The 18,530-nt window shown below is 34.8% G+C and overlaps 2 protein-coding genes across 5 annotated transcripts in view; both read right to left on the bottom strand.

The window, feature by feature from the left end:
- Positions 1-5,477: 5,477 nt before the first annotated feature.
- Positions 5,478-18,530, bottom strand: part of LOC130657590 (histone-lysine N-methyltransferase SETD2-like) — a 45,932-nt gene continuing 32,879 nt past the window's right edge. For 2 of the 4 annotated variants that reach the window (XR_008985171.1, XR_008985172.1), the window contains exons 12-15: positions 6,739-6,851; positions 6,518-6,623; positions 6,206-6,290; positions 5,478-6,129 (exon numbers count right to left, since the gene is read on the bottom strand). The gene's annotated coding sequence lies outside the window, so the exon portion shown is untranslated. Of the gene's footprint in view, positions 6,130-6,205; positions 6,291-6,517; positions 6,624-6,738; positions 6,852-14,022; positions 14,213-18,530 lie in introns of those variants that run through there. The other 2 variants (XR_008985173.1, XM_057460577.1) reach the window with 1 other exon arrangement.
- On the bottom strand, positions 5,723-11,564 carry LOC130657796 (uncharacterized). Its single transcript, XM_057460794.1, has 11 exons — positions 10,705-11,564; positions 8,494-10,654; positions 7,797-8,426; positions 7,232-7,693; positions 7,009-7,187; positions 6,668-6,820; positions 6,518-6,623; positions 6,334-6,358; positions 6,210-6,290; positions 5,911-6,075; positions 5,723-5,859 (listed from the first exon to the last, which is right to left on the bottom strand). Exons 1-11 carry the CDS (start codon positions 11,562-11,564, stop codon positions 5,723-5,725), a joined length of 4,959 nt encoding a protein of 1,652 aa, XP_057316777.1.

Below are 18,530 nucleotides of genomic sequence, written 5' to 3'. Positions count from 1 at the left end.
GCAGTCAATCGGTGAATGTGGTCAGGAAATGACGGCAGAAAAATATTTTGTCTTCTAGCGTTCGGATTTCTCAACATTGGTTGGGGTTAGCATCAATTTTTTGTAATTCTTTTGTATTGTTGTTTGCAACATGCTTCAAGCTCAGATGTTCAAAAACAACAGCTGTCGTTCTGTATTAGGGTGTGAAAATATTTAGGTGGAGTGTGTGAAAATATGTGCGCTCACTTCGAAAGTTATAATGCCAGGTGGATGATGACGTTGGTCATTTGATATAGAGATATCATTCAACTTTGTCCCCAGTACCCATAATTTTTAGACACTGTAACCAATCAGAATGTTTCAATTTTCCACCCTCGCGATATATACTGGTTTCCACAAAGCATACTCCACTTGAACAATATTCTATTCATAGGGGTATTTGTTTTTTCCGGCCATATAAACTGATCACAAATAACATGAAAAAGAAAGCAGTAGTGGGAGATACGGACCTTCAGATCAAAAAAAAATTTGTTCATTGATAACTTTAAAATTTTTTCCCCATTTGGACATTTTCTGTCGTGATCCCCGCCCACTTATCTGAAGGTTTATTATCGTTTGTCAGAGAACTACCAATCTCGTTCTCATGACTTCTTACCTGAAGGAAGTAGGCTTTTTTTTGTCAACACGTCCTGGGATCGAGGTTGAGTGAACTATGTAATAAAAAATACATGAAAAAACAAACAAACAAAAAAATGCCGAATGATCAACTTAAAATCTACTGTTGTGCAACCACAAGACACTCAATGTTTCAAACTCCCAAATATAGTGACAAAGTGGATTGAATCCACGGGCTTAAAACTAGAATTCAACATTGTGCTCAAAAATTTGTTTGAGTTTGGCTCAACCTGCGCAGCTTACTAAACAACCGATTTAAGAAATATTTCCGCAAACTAGTCTGGTAAACAAATCAGAGGGTGAATCTAAAAGTCAAAAAGCTACCTATTTTCGTCCTTGTGCTCAGCGGATTTGAAATCAACGAAATATTTGAGTACCAATGTGTTAAGCCTCTGATTCACACTTATGAAGCAATTTTCAGGAAAAAATTACCCTGGGGCTCTGATAATCTTAGAACAATAAAAATATTAAACAATACAGAAACTATAACTGAAATATTAATAACAGAAGAAATTGATTACGTAGGCATGAAATTTCTGGCCCAGCAAGTGAGCTGAATGAAGTGTTTATATGAGAAAAAGTTCATCTCGCTTACAGGGGGGGAGGGGGTTCGGTTGTGAGAAATGAGATCCCGGCTACCGAGTCAGCCTGGTTGAACATAAACAAATGAAATAAAGTATAAGGAAAATAGGGAAAGAGTGAGATCTCGGTAAGCGAGCCAACCCGCCAAACGGGCTCATATAAACAGCCCCTTACCGTGACAAAATTTTCAGAAAAAAACAATCAACAAGATTTTTTTTTGTGCATGACCTGCATACTATTTTTTAAACATAAAATGGTAGCTTGCAAATAATATACTGAAGTAAAATGGTAGCTTGCAAATAATATAAAGTTAATAAAAAAGAAATACAAATACACGAACGATCAAAATTTGAAATTTGGTATGACCAGATTTGACACTGTCTATGAAGTCGCTACGCACTATTTTTTAATAGAACGTACAATGGTAGCTTACAAATAATATACCAAAGTAACTATAAAAATAACAAAAATTGAAAATGTGTTCGTTCTTGGGTAGTTTTTATCAACACCCTGTCAACATATGGAAAAGTTTACAAAAAACAAATACAGATATCATCTGTCAATTATGAAGGATGTCTCGGAATCTTTTAAAAGAGCAATTGTCAAAAAGCTTCCTCGTTATTTCCATCAAGCTTGTACTTTAGCGCATACTCAAAGAGCTGTGGTTGGAATATTGTGATTTCCTCCTTATTAACCTGGGTAGTGACCTTAGCTATGCGGTTCACCTTCAGTTGCGAAGAACGTGAAATAACACCGCATACGCACTTTACAAATTCGCAGTCGGGAGTAAGGTGATTAACGTCCTTACCACACTTGTGACATTTGAGTTGTCGGTTGACAATCGCAACATCTGCAAGAGGAAACTTTGCTTGGCGATATAACTTTGGCGCAGGTTTCAAAATGAATTTTTTTGTTGTTACTTCGAATATTGTTTCCGGACCCGTAGCGAGCACCTTGTCATCATCATGTAATACACGAACGATTGCATTGGAAATTTGGTATGGTCCAGTTTTGACACTATCTATGAAGTCATTCCATAAGGTCAATGGAATTACATCGGATTCGTCGAATAAGTACACTTCAATCTTCCGTGAAGGTCCTTCTCTGAAGTTTGTTTCGTAGCAATCTATATAACAATAATAATACGCTGACAATGGATTTTCACGTGGGGGAGAAGGAGGAGAGGTTGTGTTCTTAATTGATACAATTTTCATGCAACTTTGTGTGGGTGTGGTCTTCACTTGTTCAGTTGTCGAGCAAAATGAGGCATAGCTTACTTGCATGTAAATTTAATTTACCTTTTTTGTCAATGTATCCTATGATACAAAATAAGGTACGGCTGGACCATATTAGAGTACGGCTGGGTCCTATCATATAAGAAACAACTTCAAAAGCTAAAAACGTTCAATAAAAACAAAATTAAGTTAGGTACGGCTAACCAAAATAAGGTACGGCTGGACAATATTAAGGTACGGCTGGGACCTATCATATAAGAAACAACTTCAAATGCTAAAAACGTTCAATAAAAACGATTTTGAATTGTTTGGCAATTGGGTTAAGAGTCACACTGACTGACTTTAAACAGAACTGGCCTGTATCTATCCCAGCTACCTCTAAATCACTCTTTACGACCTTTGATTTTATCGACATCTTTCTTTTACAGTTGTTAGCGTTTCGATATATTGCATCAAGATCGGATAGATCTGTTACAGATTTGGTTCTAGAAATGGAAACGTTAGAGAATGTAAGCAATCAATCTGACACTGATAGTGATATTTATTAAAATATAATTATATATTATCGTGTTCGTATTTTGTTTCTTAGGTAATATTTTTTATATTTTCAGCTATACAATTTATTTTACTTTAAATAGATGTGCAGCCGTACTTTAATTTTGATCAATGGTAGCCGTACCTAACATAATTTCGTTTTTATTGAACATTTGTAGCATTTGAAGTTGTTTTTTATATGATAGGACCCAGCCGTACCTTAATATTTTCCAGCCGTACCTTATTTTAGCTAGCCGTATCCAACTTAATTTCGTTTTTATTGTACATATTTTAGCATTTGAAGATGTTTCTTATACGATAGGACCTAGCCGTACCTTAATATTTTCCAGCCGTACCTTATTTTAGCTAGCCGTACCTAACCTAATTTCGTTTTTATGGAACAATTTTAGCATTTGAAGATGTTTCTTATACGATAGGACCTAGCCGTACCTTAATATTTTCCAGCCGTACCTTATTTTAGCTAGCCGTACCTAACCTAATTTCGTTTTTATGGAACAATTTTAGCATTTGAAGATGTTTCTTATACGATAGGACCTAGCCGTACCTTAATATGGTCCAGCCGTACCTTATTTTAGCTAGCCGTACTTAACTTAATTTCGTTTTTATTGTACATATTTTAGCCTTTAAAGTTGTTTCTTATATGATAGGACCCAACCGTAAAATATATGTTGTCTTATAATTTTCATATTTTTCCTCTCTTTTCCTTACCTATCCCCTTTATTTTACTTTACTTGATAAGTCGCATTGAAGTTCACCGCTCGTACTAACCACCTTTTTATTGCCAGCCGTACTTAATTTGTCGATTTAGGAATCACCTTCCCGCGCTCTCCCCCGTTTGGTTTCTATAAGAGCAAGATGTTTCGTTAACATTTTTCGTATTTTTCGGGTTCATTGGCGATTGAGAAACAGAAATTCAGTGACACAAATTTACCACTACGATTAGCTCAGTTTTTTCCATTAAAATACATTACCTCACCTTAAAAAGAAAAGTGTAGTTACGTACGGCTAAGGTACGGCTTAGGTACGGCTGTTAGGTACGGCTAGCTTTACTTAAGCAGTGGTAGCTGGCTAGAACTTTGCAAAATGTTCCTTGAAAAAAGAGAAAACAGTGACAAGGTTTTTTTTATTTGTAAAAAAGAGAAACGTCTATTCATTCACCATTATTCATGTAGATAAAATTTAATAAAATATACAAGTGAACTTGTATGAATAGAACTGTATCAAAATGAGAAATCTTCTCGTGTTTATTTTTTGTAGAAAAAATTTCTGGTGAAACAAGAACTTTATACCAATCAATATTGTACCTTTTGGGACATTGAGAGAGAAAAGGGAAAAAGACAATAAAATACTGAAAATTCGAGGTTAAAACGTTATAGCCATAGCAGGGAAAAGTGATGTATCCTTCGAAAAAGCAGTGACCAAAAGCAAAAATATCTCACCTTTTTTATAAGATTTCCCCCCCCCACCATTGTTTGTTGAACTACTACCTTGACATAAAAATGAAATTTAAAATTTATAAATCCAAGCAGAAGGAATTAACCTTAAAAAATCAAATCAAAAATCATATCGGTAACCGACTGAAAAAAAAGACTACCTTTTCTTTGAGCCATTTTCGCACTTCACTTCTGTAGAACATGTGCGTGCGTGAAGTTTTTAAAAAACCCAACACAATTAGAAAAACACCAACCAATCAAATTCAAGAACCTTTCAACCAGGATGCATTTCGGCAAAATAAAGAATGAAACGTGGCAGCTGGAAAAATTCGGAACTACTTGCTAAAGGTGGAATTCCACTAGGCGAAATATTCGCCTAGTGGAATTCGTGCGAACAGCCACAATTCAACTTTATACTACTTTTCACTATCAAAACAAATATAGTGTTGAATATACCTCCTTGAATACAAATTGACTACGAACACAAGGAGGAGCTCACGTGATAAAAACAAACGACCCAGGGAATAGAAACTGTGTTTTTTGCCTGTAAATGGAAAATTCCTCGTCAGAAAGAAATTTATCTCACAGTAGGTTTTCTAAATTTTATGCTAATTAGATTGATGAAGGGTATAGAAAATGAGGAAACTCTAATAACTAAAAAAACTGTTTTTTGCTGATCAGGAAATTGTACGAAAACGTCTTTTCTAAACTCTTTTTTTCTCGATACTATGTAGAAGCAATGTATATGTAGAAAGACAAGTGAGGGGTACAGGAACTTTCAAACATGTCTAGTTAGGAGAATGACGCACCTTATATTAGAGTTGAACCGTGGTTGAACTGACTAGGGTGATCTGCGCCTTCTTAGACCGGTGTCAGAGCTGTTTTGTTTACGCTGCAAATAACGCACTAAGTAGTGAGAAATGTAAAACATTTGCCATTTTTCTGCCGAGAAAATTCTTTGAAATGCGTTACACGCGAAAATTTATTCCCGCGAAATTATCAAAAGACGTCATCTGCGAAAGTTTATTCCCACGTTTGCGGGCAAAAGACTTTCATATTCTTAGGTTTTTCCTGTAATTATTCACACTTGTTAATATAAAATCGTTTAGGTTCTCTCGCAATTGGCAAAGCAATTTGCAAGGGGCAATCAGTTACTCAAAACGACACAGTTCAAATGAAGTGTATGTATATTATATATTCACAAATGTAAAATAAAGTCAATGGTCTCCACGGGTCGATTTTTTAATTCCGGAAGCATCATCTTTATCTTCTACTGAACATTTCGTGAAAGAAGTTGTTGTGTTTTTTTCGAGCTGAGATTAGGGATGAAATAGTATTACGACCTATCAATCGTATCGAAGTTCGTACTTCTTCTATGCGTTGCGAACGTACATTACGAGCTATCAGTTTTACAGAAATTCGCACTTATATACGTTGCGAATGAATATTACGAGCTATCAGTTGTATCGAAGTTCGCAACTCTATACGTTGCGAATGAACATTACGAGCTATCAGTTGTATCGAAATTTTCACTTCTGTACGTTGCGAATGAACATTACGAGCTATCAGTTGTATCGAAATTCGCACTTCTATAAGTTGCAAATGAACATTACGAGCTATCAGTTGTATCGAAATGTATCGAAATTCGTACTTCTAGGCGATTGCTCCATCTAAAAACGATTGAAGTTTGCACGTTATTCAGAAACCATAACAAAGTTATAAACGATATCTGCAAAAATTTCTTACCAACAATGTTCTTTTTGAATTTCGTATTCGTTCCAAATCAATACGTAGTAATGCATTTTGTCAGCTACATTGATGCTCCAAAAAGCTATAAAGAGAGACAAATCGTGGAATGAATCACATTGCAGTACTTCCATAAATTTCGAGTGTGATAGCCTACTTATAGAACAACCGCATATGAATCAAAAATAGACATCGTTTATCTTGCGTGTTTGCGTCTCAAGAGCCAAATTTTTAGATTTCTTATATCCTTGAAAGTGATACATTTTTTAAAAGTAAGGAGTTCCGAAAAATGAAACACGAAATTAAACTTACTGTCTGTTCATTCCCAATTGAATTGAAGAGTTTCGTATGAAGTTCTGGTTCGTGGACTTGGTTTGATTTCTTGATGTCACTCTTTTTTGCGTGATAATGTTCATTTCTGAAAAAATGAGATGAGATAGTAAGAGTTATTGCAGTATGTACTTTACTTTCCGCGCATTCACCCGATTATTGTCGTTTTGACGTGTGTATAAAGTGAAAAGAATACCACTCACCAGATATTCATCACCCTTAATTAACACTTCTAAACAACAGAGTCGATGTATTTCTCGATTAGTCTCTTTGACATTCCACAGCCTTTAACAATACCAACATATATTCCTAGTGCCTATAAAAAATTTTACATTCTTATTGCAGACTAACTGAAAAATCGATTCATTTACTTTTTCTCAGTACAAAGTCACGTACTATACAGATATAGTCATAAATAAAATTACAAAGCTATAGCATGTACAAAGAAAAATATACAATGAATATATACAAACATTAAACCTGGAAAAATTGAAAAAATATAAAACATATCATCATTGCCTAACGATGAAAATATATTCGATTTTAGCTGGACGATGGATGGGCTAAAATTTACTTCTGCTGAGATGAAACTGAGATAAAGGCAACAATGTTCATGTGGTGGGCAACCAGGCTTTAAAGCTTCTTTGCTATACTAAAGTTGACAGCATCATGATCAGAAAAGTGTACACATTTTACAAAACATTTCACATCATATGATAACACAACACTGTTCTTTATATAAACATGATCAAGAGTGGCTCCAGCTAAATGGGTAGGTTCGGTAACAATTTGAGTGAAATCATGCATAACATCTGATAATCTTTGTGGTTGAGCCTGTGCATTGATATTGAAATCTCCAAGAATGAAATGTACACTGGTATTTTGAACTGCGCGAGATAGGGCATCATAAAAATGCTCTAAGGCATCATTACATTTTCGATAGATAACCAATGCATTAAAAGTCTCAGCTGAAAATGATGTCTTAGTAAACGAAAACATTGTAACACCTTGACCAAACTGATGATTTTGTACATGTATGCTTCTTCTGAAAAAAAGTGAAATGCTTTGAAACTTGTCAGTGCTACAATTATGAAGTGGACTGAAATTCACCAAATAATTATCGATACTTTCAGTATCTTGGCCAGGATTTAATTGTTTCTGTTAGGCATATTATATCATGCAATGTAAGCGCTGCATCGAAAGATATGTCAACAGCATGCCGAGATAACGATCTTGTGTTCAACATTGCTATAGTCAATACATCATGTGATGGGGCAGAAAATTTTTGAATCTGCTGAAAAACACACTCATTTCGTAGTCTATCATACTCCAACGTAGCACGAGAATTGCATTTGATAGCAGACCTAGAAAATTTTCCTGTCAAACACATACCATTCAAAGATGTAACTTTGCTAAGTGCAACATACATCTGGCCATTATTAAATGAACGCTGCTTCTCCAAATCAAAGCTAATAACAACTTTATCCAGTGTTAAACCTTGAACTTTGTGTACAGTGCATGCCCAGGATAGCATTAGTGGGAACTGAGTACGTTTGATTACAGGTGATGTATCTTTGCTGGTTTTCAGTTTGATATTTGCTTCTGCTCTCTCGATTGGTACCCATCTATTTGAACAATTGCTTTTAAATATGGCCTCCTTGCCTGCCTTGGGGTCATCAAATAACACGTATATCTTCGAAACTTTGTTTGCATTGTCTGCTTTTACATGCTTGACAGTACCTATTTGGCCATTGATCAGTCTGTCAGCAATATCAATATTGACTGTAAGCATTACTCTTGCACCAACTTTGATTTTTAATTCAGTAGCAAGACCCCCGGTTTCACTTTGATTGCGATTCAATGCTTTTTCAATAATGCCTTTCGCAACATTCTTTGGAAGTTGATCAATGGATTGTATAGTAAAACAGAATGCAATCTAGCATAATATTGTTGTGTACTTTGGCAGGAGCATTTTCTGCAAAGATATGAAGTGCATTTGCAGGATAATCAGAATCATTTGGAGAAATTACTCTATTTTTCAATAATTCCTCGTCTTTTTTATCAAGTTTGCCAATTCTCACATTATTTAATAAATCTATTAATACATTATCACCTTTTTGTCTCATTACCTCTGTAAGCTCAGCAAATTCAAAAAGCTTCCATAGATGCACCAAGTTGAGCCAGTCACTTTTATAATCAGCATACACAGGTCGTTGTTGAACAGGTGGCAGTTGATATAAATCACCACATTCTATCACTGTAATGCCGGCAAATGGAATCTCATCACGACATGCAAATATTTCAATTAAACGTAGATGAATATAAAATAACTGCAAGTTTGATACCATAGAAATTTCATCAACAATAGAGGCCTTCAGCTCACTAAGTTTGTTCCGTAAAGTAGTCCTCCTTTTGTCATTTAAACGTGGCAAATTCTTTCCAAAATGACCAACAGGTATTCCAAAGGCTGTATGAATAGTAGTACCATTGATATTAATTGCAGCAACACCAGTAGGAGCCACAAGAAAAACTTTGGGTTTGTTCAGGTCCTTAGATTTATATGAAAGTACCTTGGACATTGCTTGATATATGGTTTTAATTAGATGTGACTTTCCGCAGCCACCAGCGCCAGTCAAAAAAATATACAATGGTGTAAATTCTACTTTTCTTATTGCCGATAAGTTTTTTATATACCTGCAAGCCCAGTCATATACTAAATCGAACACTTGTCTTTGTTTGTAATTCAAGGATGAAATCATGGGATTCAATTCTGCATCGCTCAGGAATTCTGAACTATTTGTTAAAACATTGATTTCACTGTCAAAAAGTACAGCATCTGCAACAACATTTTCATCATCCACAATCTCATCTATTGTTTCAATCATTTCATCTTGAACTTCATCATTTTCATGAGCAGTAAAAGCATCTTGATTTGTAAGCAAGTCTGTACGCAAGTTTGATAAGGCAGTGTCAATTAGATCACTAAATGGCTCAAATGTTTGCTTATGTTCATTTATGATTGATAATACACCAGGTTCGTTGAGTTTTTCAACATAACAACCAGAAGCAGATTTCAAGTCACATTCATTTCGAAATGGATAGTATACCATTAGCAAATGATGTGCATATAACTCAGGGTATTTATGTTTATTTGGTGTATATAATCGTAACACTTGTTTAACTTTACGACACTTAAATTTTTCATTGGATGACATTAATGACAATATTGCAGGGAACCAATTTGTTATATGGTTCCTTTCTATGTTGTCATCACGTAATACAGTTGGCTGGCTATCATTTTCATCATCAAACCTTCCAGCAAGGTAATAATTTGCAAGAAATTGTGGGTAGCAAAATTGGTCAAGAATGGCATATTTTCCTTTTGCAAATGTTGGGTTGGGTCTATCGACATACCGATCTAGCATATTTCTTTTAAATATGTCAGTACTATCTTCAGGAAGTTTATCAATTTTATGTTTACTGCGACACATTCTATAGCGCTTTTCTGGGAGGTTGGTGTTGGCAAATACAACTTTTGGAAATGTTTTCCTGAGCCAAAGTTCTGGCATTATTAAATATACAGCTTCTTGAACAGAACATTCCCTTTTTGTAGTGAAAACCTTTGCAATCAATTTCATTTGCTCAGTATAGGATTTATTTGAATTAAAAGCTTCTTTCGCTGCTTGTTTCATGGCCTGAGAAGTCTCATCTTCACATTTTGAGAAATATGCACACATATATGTCACAGCCTTGTAGTGGTTGAAGACAGGTTGAATATCAATATTTGCTTCCCATGCTAGAAGACCTTCATCAAAGTAATTATTTATGAAACACGAATTAGGCGGCCTCTTCAAATAAAGTTGAAAGTCGTTATCATTAGAAATACTCAAAGCATTATAATATTCACTTTCTGGAATATCAAGTTCATCTAATATTTCTGATATTGTTGGAGTAATCTCGAAATTCTCTTGATTGGGATTCAAAATATTTTTCTTTTTTGGATTCAACTTTGTGTCAATATAGTCTTTAATCTTATTCAATATGACTTCCTTATTCTTCAAAATTTCACTACGTTCATCTAGATCTATATCTTTTGACAGTGGCAAAGCAACAATAGTCCTTTCGGAAAAAAACGACCAAAATGATACCGACATGTTTCATTTGTATACTTTCGACAAGATTTAGAATGAGAGTGCACCTGATAAGTTGTTACTAAGTCAAATAATTCACGTTCATGTTCACGATCTGGTACATATGCTTTAATAATTGCATCTACGAATTGTATGTATTTATCAATATTGTTTTCAGTCAAAACAGGAGCATTCAATACCCACAAAAAGGAATGAATATGAGGACTTCCACGAATCTGAAACTCTACACGAATTGCACAGTATTTAACCTTACCAAGAGGTCCATTAACTACAATTTCCTTAAAAAAAAGCTCAACACGATACTGAAAATGCCTGGCAAGTAGAACAGGATTCAAGTTCAAAAATCTAAATCTTTCAAAGTATGTTAGGTTGATTATTTCCTCATCAGTCAGATTCTCACTATTCAATTTTGCTATGATAGAAATCAATTCATTCCATCTTAAATCCGCACAGCTCAATGTCATAAAAAATGTTGGGAGACCGAGTTGCTTAACCATTGCTGGAACTTCCGAGAGAAATCGCTTCCAATATGCTGGGGTACCTTTTATAGGACTCATAAATTGAAAACCTTTATCTTCAGCAATACAAGACTGCACTGTTTCAGAGAAATTTTTGGACAACATACCAGCTGTGAGAGAATCTGTCTTAACCTTTTTCACAGCAATATTGATTTGACTACTCATATTGAGTTGTTGCAGAGTGGACAACACATAAAAAATGTAATCAGAGTTTGAGGCAAATTTTTGTTTATAATTCAACAGCCGCTGATTAAAATACTTCGTTGGACTAAGCTTGATATCACGTTCAACTTTGTAGCCAAACTTACCAGTTGGGAAAAGATAAGGATGAGCTAATTCCTCACAAAATTGATCATTCATCATTGAAAATGGTATTTCACCTTTTCTGGTGCTATGCTAATATCCTCGGCTTGTGGTACATTTGACAACATCATACTTTCATTTGCATTAAACCTATGAGCATTTAGTGGATTTTCAACTTCTTCAAGTTCATGATCATTGCTTTCTGAAGTACATTCTGTTTCTACAGGGTCACGTAAATCTACCAGTGAAAACGGAATCAAGCTTTCATCAATGGTTATATCAGAATACAATGGGTTGTTCTGTTTCAAGTAAAGCAAAGCCAATTTCACAGACTGTGGGTTGACAGCTTCAAAATATACATGTCCACGAAATGAAAGTTTACGCTTCAATTTAATCATAACTATACCGTTACTGTCAGCTCCATGTGGAAGTGTACTAACAATAGTTTGACAATTAATAGGGACATTGCAAATAGTTCCTTTTAGCTTGGGAGATTGACCTTTCGGCATAATTGTTATCTTTTTGAACAATATTCGTCTAGCAATAATGGTCTTTTCCAACCTATTAAGAGTTTCTAATTCATCAGGAGAATCAAACATGTCTAACTTGTTACAAACAGCCTGTGCAGGAATTTCAGATTTCAGCAACTTCTTATGGCAAGTCAAACAAATATAAGCACTCCCATCACTGCTTGAAACATAACATACAAGGTCAGTTGTGTCAATTTTGTAATTATCATTATAAAAGACAACTACAGATTTTCTATAAAGACAACGATTGCATACAATACATATAAATACTGGTCCTTCTTTTATAGCCTTTTTAAAATTTTCAATTCTTTTCAACGTGCTCATTTCCTGAGATTTTTGTATTTGATGGAAATCACAATTTCGCTTTAACTTTTTCAGATGTTCAGGACTACCTATTTTGCTTTGATATTTATCTCGTTGTGAATCTCGCTTCTGTTTCAATTTGGCTTTGTGCTCTTGGGTGCCCATTTCGCTTTGATATTTATCTCGTTGCTGTTTCAACATGGAATCATGCTCTTGGGTGCCTATTTTATTTTGATATTTAACTCGCTTTTTCTTCAACATAGATGCATAACTTGGGGATGTTCTATCAGAAGCACTTTCAGAGAGCTCAATACATTTACGCTTTCGTAGATTTCCACGAAACCTTTCGAGAAAAATCTTTACCTCTTTCACCACATTTCCGTTAATCAAGATTTGCACACATACTAACCTCACAAACTGTAAATTAAGCACAATCAAATCCCTAGCTACAAGTTTCTACATGAGTCAATACATCAACTAGCTTTCCTCTTCATTATTTTGTCTCATTACTTTTTTCTATTTGACTATATGGTACTGATATATGGTACTAATTATAATCAATAATGCTTTTTCATTTTAATCTTTGTAAACTTACAGTATTTACTGACATATGAAAATATTTCACATTTTTCTTGGTGGCTTTCTCCTTTGTTTAGCCTTGGCTATCGGGAAAGTCTCCTTCCTAATTGCTAATTTATTCTTTTAGTAATGTAAATTGTCCTTTCTTAGGTAAATAAATGTTTACTTACTTACTTACGTACAAACTATCAAATAGTGGGACCATCGCCCTTACCATGTTTGTTGGGACCATCTATAAATATAGAAGCTGCGCTGAACAATTACTACAGTGATGTTTTCAAGGCATATCTCTCAAAAACACATCCAGTAAACTGTACGCAGATTTCAAAATCGGTGGTCCCAATAATTACCCTAATTTTTAACCTTAGTAAGTTACATTAAGTTAAGTGGGACCGTTGTACTAAAAATTAAGAACGGTTGCAAAGCATTTCGCAAGTTGCAAGCAAAATTTAAAATTTGTTTCTTTCTGATGACGCCAATCAGTTAAAAAATGTGGCAGTGCAACTGTAGATACTCTAACAAACGCTCAGTCTCTATTAAAGGTCTGCAAAATAAAAAAACCTTAAGTCTGCCACGCAAAATGGTAGTAAGTGGCGAGACGCATGCAATGCAGCATAAAAAAGACGGGTGAACCCGCGAATTTTTCCACGGGACACCGACTGGTATTGAAAAATTCAATCACGCCAGCAGATCTCTAATAAACGCCACCTTCGTTGGTCCAAAAGGGGCATTTTTTTCTCGCTTTTTTAATACATGATTCCTCCTATTTATATTAACGCCTGTCTCTGATATAAACGCCCCCTAAAAATCTCTAAAATAACAAACGCTGAGGGCGCTATTAGAGCAAGAACATTTTGTTAGATTATCGCGTTACCATGTACAAAGACAAAGACAAAATCGTAAAATTTCGCACCGCGAACAAAGGCTAATCAAGCTATCATAAAAAAGCTTATGTTTTGTATTTCCCTTGCCTTAAAAATAGTAGCATGAACCCAAAAATGTTTCTTATAAAAAATTATACGAAAATGCATATATTGAAGACCAAGTAAACGCTGCATGGAGCTGCTGCATTTGTGGGAGGCAGTTTAAACATAAATGAAAAATTTTTACAGCTTTATTTTATTTAAATAAAAAATTTTGCTTTTTACTTTATCAGCATTTCTATAACAGCATATATATTAATTTTGACATAACAATTATTATAATCCTAATAAAAAATTATCGTTAAGGTTTATCCTCCTCTTTTATCACGTGTACTAGAAGGTCAGATCACTCACTTCCTTTGTACGGAATCTAAAAATAAAAAAACATCACCATGTAGTGCCGTTTCTAAATATACAATAAAATCAAATTAAAATTTTTAGAATGTTTTTTCTTATATTTCAAAAGCGCATTTGCCGAAAAAAAATTTGACCGAATTGGCGGGTTTGACAAAAATCCACTAAACTAAATTTCGGACAAAATTAATTTTCATATAGATCCGTTAACTTAATTTTTTTTTACCGCCCGCTAAATTAAATTCCTACCAAAATTAACTTTTTTCGCCATCCGCCAATTTTTTCGTGTTTCTACAAGAGGATTTCAATGCTTTTGATGTTAGTATTAGTATTGACACGACGAGTGACCTTCTTTTTATCTAAGTTCATGGTTAGATGTAAAAAACAAGGTTTTCACTTGATTTACAAAGAAACAAACATGCTTGCATAATTGTTTTAATAAAGTTTTTTCGTTACTGGCCGAATTAAATTCCTCTAAATTATTTTTTTCACTAAATTTTCTCCCTTCCAAAATGTGTTCCCTTAAAGTATCAATTTTTCCATGGAGTTTTGCAGGTCCAAAAATTACATATATTATTTTCTGTGAATGATAGTTTTTAAAAACAATTTCCAGGTTAAATTTTGCAACTAACATAAAAATTAGTTAAAACTAAATTAACAAAAATTTGCTATATTTCAACATCTTTAATTGAGTTTATCTATGGAAATAATGTTTTACAAAACAGTATTCTTTTTTTTACTCCAAAAATTAGTACATGCAAAAATCACAGGTACATGTTTTTCCTGATAAAAATAAATATTTCTCCATGAACATTAAAATCGTGGTTTAAATTTCAAATATCTTATAATAATATATATAATAGAAACAGATGTAAAACAAATGTGAAACAAATGTGAAACAAATGTGATTCTCGTGAATATTATTGGTACATAAGTGAGAATAGAATATGACTTAGAAAGCTAGCTAGCTAGCTTGTCCTTTTTACAACCGAATAGGTTATCACTAGCAAAGCAACACGGTAAGCCGTACTTATTGGCCTTTTTAGTAAACTTATACTTTGGGTAATCGTTTCGAAATTTCTTTTTCTCTATCAAAAAAGAAAAAACTAGCTTTTGAAATACATTTTTATTATTTATCATCATAGTGTTGTGTGAGTGTTCAAACCGCTTCAGTTCTTGTTGTTTTTACATGAGACTTAAAATTCGATTGACAATATTTTATGTTAAAACTTGGACATCATGTGTATGTGCACAAATTAAAACAACATACGACGTTTCGGATGTTATACACCCATTTTCAAGTAAAATAAAAATTATAAAACAGGTCTATATAAACACGAACATTGCTATAGATACAAGACATATAAACATAATCAATACAATATTAAAGTATAAAGTATGTGTACAATACGAATGTGTGATCAAACCGGACGGTTTTCGTTTTTTGGTTTTTTCTTTGTTTTGTGATTTATTTTGTGTGGGTAAAAAGTACTACGAAACTATAAATCCCCTTTTTTTCTAGTTTCGCGCAATTTAATTTTCGCGCACCTTTTAAAAAAATATTTCGCGCACTCAATGCGCTAAAACTTAGTAATTTCGGTCAATCAATTGTTCGCGCAACGGCTCCACGAAACAATCAGATCTGCGGGAAAATGTCATGAGCTAAGGAATATCCACTGTCCTTTAGTTGCAGAAATTGTTATTGGATACGACACAAAAAATCACATAATGTTTCTCTGAAAAACCAATAGTAGTGGCACCAACCCTGTGATCTGGAGCGATAGGGTATCATGCTAGCGGTATACAGGCCATATTTCCGCTAACAAACACCGTTGGGCATGCCCTAAAAAGACACTTTTTGATTGTGTAAAAAATTGACATTAATGGGACCAACCACATGGATGGGCATTATAGGGCGGCACTCGAATAGAAATAAGTCCATACTTCCACAAACAAAAACTGTTAGGCATGCCCTCATCAGATACTTTTTGATTGTGTAAAAAATTGATTTGGGACCAACCACATGGATTGGCATTATAGGGCGGAACTTCAATAGAATTGAGGTCATATTTCCGAAAAAAAACACTGTTAGGCATACCCTCATCAGATACTTTGCGATTGTGTAAAAAATGGCAATAATGGGTCCAGTCACATGAATTGGCATTATAGGGCGGCACTTCAATAGAATTGAGGTCATATTTCCGAAAAAAAAACACTGTTAGGCATGCCCTCATCAGATACTTTGTGATTGTGTAAAAAATGGCAATAATGGGTCCAGTCACATGAATTGGCATTATAGGGCGGCACTTCAATAGAATTGAGGTCACATTTCCGCAAACAAACACTGTTAGGCATGCCCTCATCAGATACTTTTTGACTGTGTGAAAAATGGACAATAATGGGAGCAACCACATGAATTGGCATTATAGGGCGGCACTTCAATAGAATTGAGGCCATATTTCCACAAACAAACACTGTTAAGCATGCTCTCAAAAGATACTTTTTGTTTATGTGAAAAATAGACAATAATGGGAGCAACCAACCACATGAATTGGCATTATAGGGCGGCACTTCAATAGAATTAAGGCCATATTTCCGCAAAACAAACACTGTTAGGCATGCCCTCATCAGATACTTTGTGATTGTGTAAAAAATTGACAATAATGGGACCAACCACATGGATTGGCATTATAGGGCGGCACTTCAATAGAATTGAGGTCATATTTCCACAAACAAACACTTTTAGGCATGCTCTCAAAAGATACTTTGTGATTGTGTAATAAATGGCAATAATGGGTCAGTCACATGAATTGGCATTCTAGGGCGGCACTACAAAAGAATTAAGGCTATATTTCCGCAAAACAAACACTGTTAGGCATGCCCTCATCAGATACTTTGTGATTGTGTAAAAAATGGCAATAATGGGTCCAGTCACATGAATTGGCGTTATAGGGCGGCACTGCAATAGAATTAAGGCCATATTTACGCAAACAAACACTGTTAGGCACGCCCTCGTCAGATACTTTGTGATTGTGTAAAAAATGGCAATAATGGGTCCAGTCACATGAATTGGCATTATAGGGCGGCACTGCAATAGAATTAAGGCTATATTTCCGCAAACAAACACTGTTAGGCATGCCCTCATCAGATTATTTTTGACTGTGTAAAAAATGGACAATATTGGGAGCAACCACATGGATTGGCATTATAGGGCGGCACTTCAATAGAATTGAGGTCATATTTACGAAAAAACACACTGTTAGGCATGCCCTCAAAAGAAAGCTTTTGTTTGTGTGAAAAATTGACAATAATGGGACCAACCACATGGATTGGCATTATAGGGCGGTTGTTCAATAAAATTAAGGCCATATTTCCGCAAAGAAACACTGTTAGGCATGCTCTCAAAAGATACTTTGTGATTGTGTAAAAAATGGCAATAGTGGGTCCAGTCACATGAGTCGGCATTATAAGGCGGCACTTTAATAGAATTGAGGTCATATTTCCAAAAAAAAAAAAAAACTGTTAGGCATGCCCTCATCAAATACTTTGTGATTATGTAAGAAATTGACAATATTGGGTCCAACCGCGTGGATTGTCATTATAGGGCGGCACTGCAATAGAATTAAGGCCATATTTACGCAAACAAACACTGTTAGGCATGCCCTCATCAGATCCTTTTTGATTGTGTAAAAAATGGACAATAATGGGTCCAACTACATGAATTGGCATTATAGGGAGCCACTTCAATAGAATCAAACCCATATTTCCGCAAAACAAACACTGTTAGGCATGCCCTCATCAGATACTTTGTGATTGTGTAAAAAATTGACAATAATGGGGACAAACCACATGGATTGGCAGTATAAGGCGGAACGTCAATAGAATTGAGGCCATTTTTTTTTGAAAAACAACACTGTTAGGCATGCTCTCAAAAGACACTTTGTGATTGTTTAAAAAATTGACAGTAATGAGATCAACCACATGGATTTGCATTATAGGGCGGAACTTCAATAGAATTGAGGCCATATTTCCGTAAAAAAACACTGTTAGGCATGCTCATAAAAGACACTTTGTGATTGTGTGAAAAAATGAGAATAATGGGACCAACCACATCAATTGACATTATAAGGCGGCACTTCAATAGAATTAAGGCCATATTTCCGCAAACAAAACTGTTAGGCATGCCCTCATCAGATACTTTGTGATTGTGTAAAAAATTGACAATAATGGGGACAAACCACATGGATTGGCAGTATAAGGCAGAACGTCAATAGAATTGAGGTCCTATTTCAGCAAACAAACATTGCTGGGCATGCCCTCAAAAGATATTTTTT

This window comes from Hydractinia symbiolongicarpus, chromosome 9 (genome assembly GCF_029227915.1).
Source record: "Hydractinia symbiolongicarpus strain clone_291-10 chromosome 9, HSymV2.1, whole genome shotgun sequence".
Taxonomy (NCBI): Eukaryota; Metazoa; Cnidaria; class Hydrozoa; order Anthoathecata; family Hydractiniidae; genus Hydractinia; species Hydractinia symbiolongicarpus.
Note: the sequence above shows the minus strand (reverse complement) of the source record. Positions and strands in the feature narration are given on the sequence as shown.

Bases quoted from the DNA above. Each gene is read 5' to 3' on its own strand.
- LOC130657796 (XM_057460794.1), bottom strand. From the start codon at position 11,564: ATGAATGATCAATTTTGTGAGGAATTAGCTCATCCTTATCTTTTCCCA. The intron at 7,694-7,796 runs GTATTGACTATA...TATGCCTAACAG, and splicing joins TTTCTGCCCCATCACATGAT to AAACAATTAAATCCTGGCCA. The intron at 6,821-7,008 runs GTTTGTATATAT...GTATTGTTAAAG, and splicing joins TCAATTTTTCCAGGTTTAAT to GCTGTGGAATGTCAAAGAGA.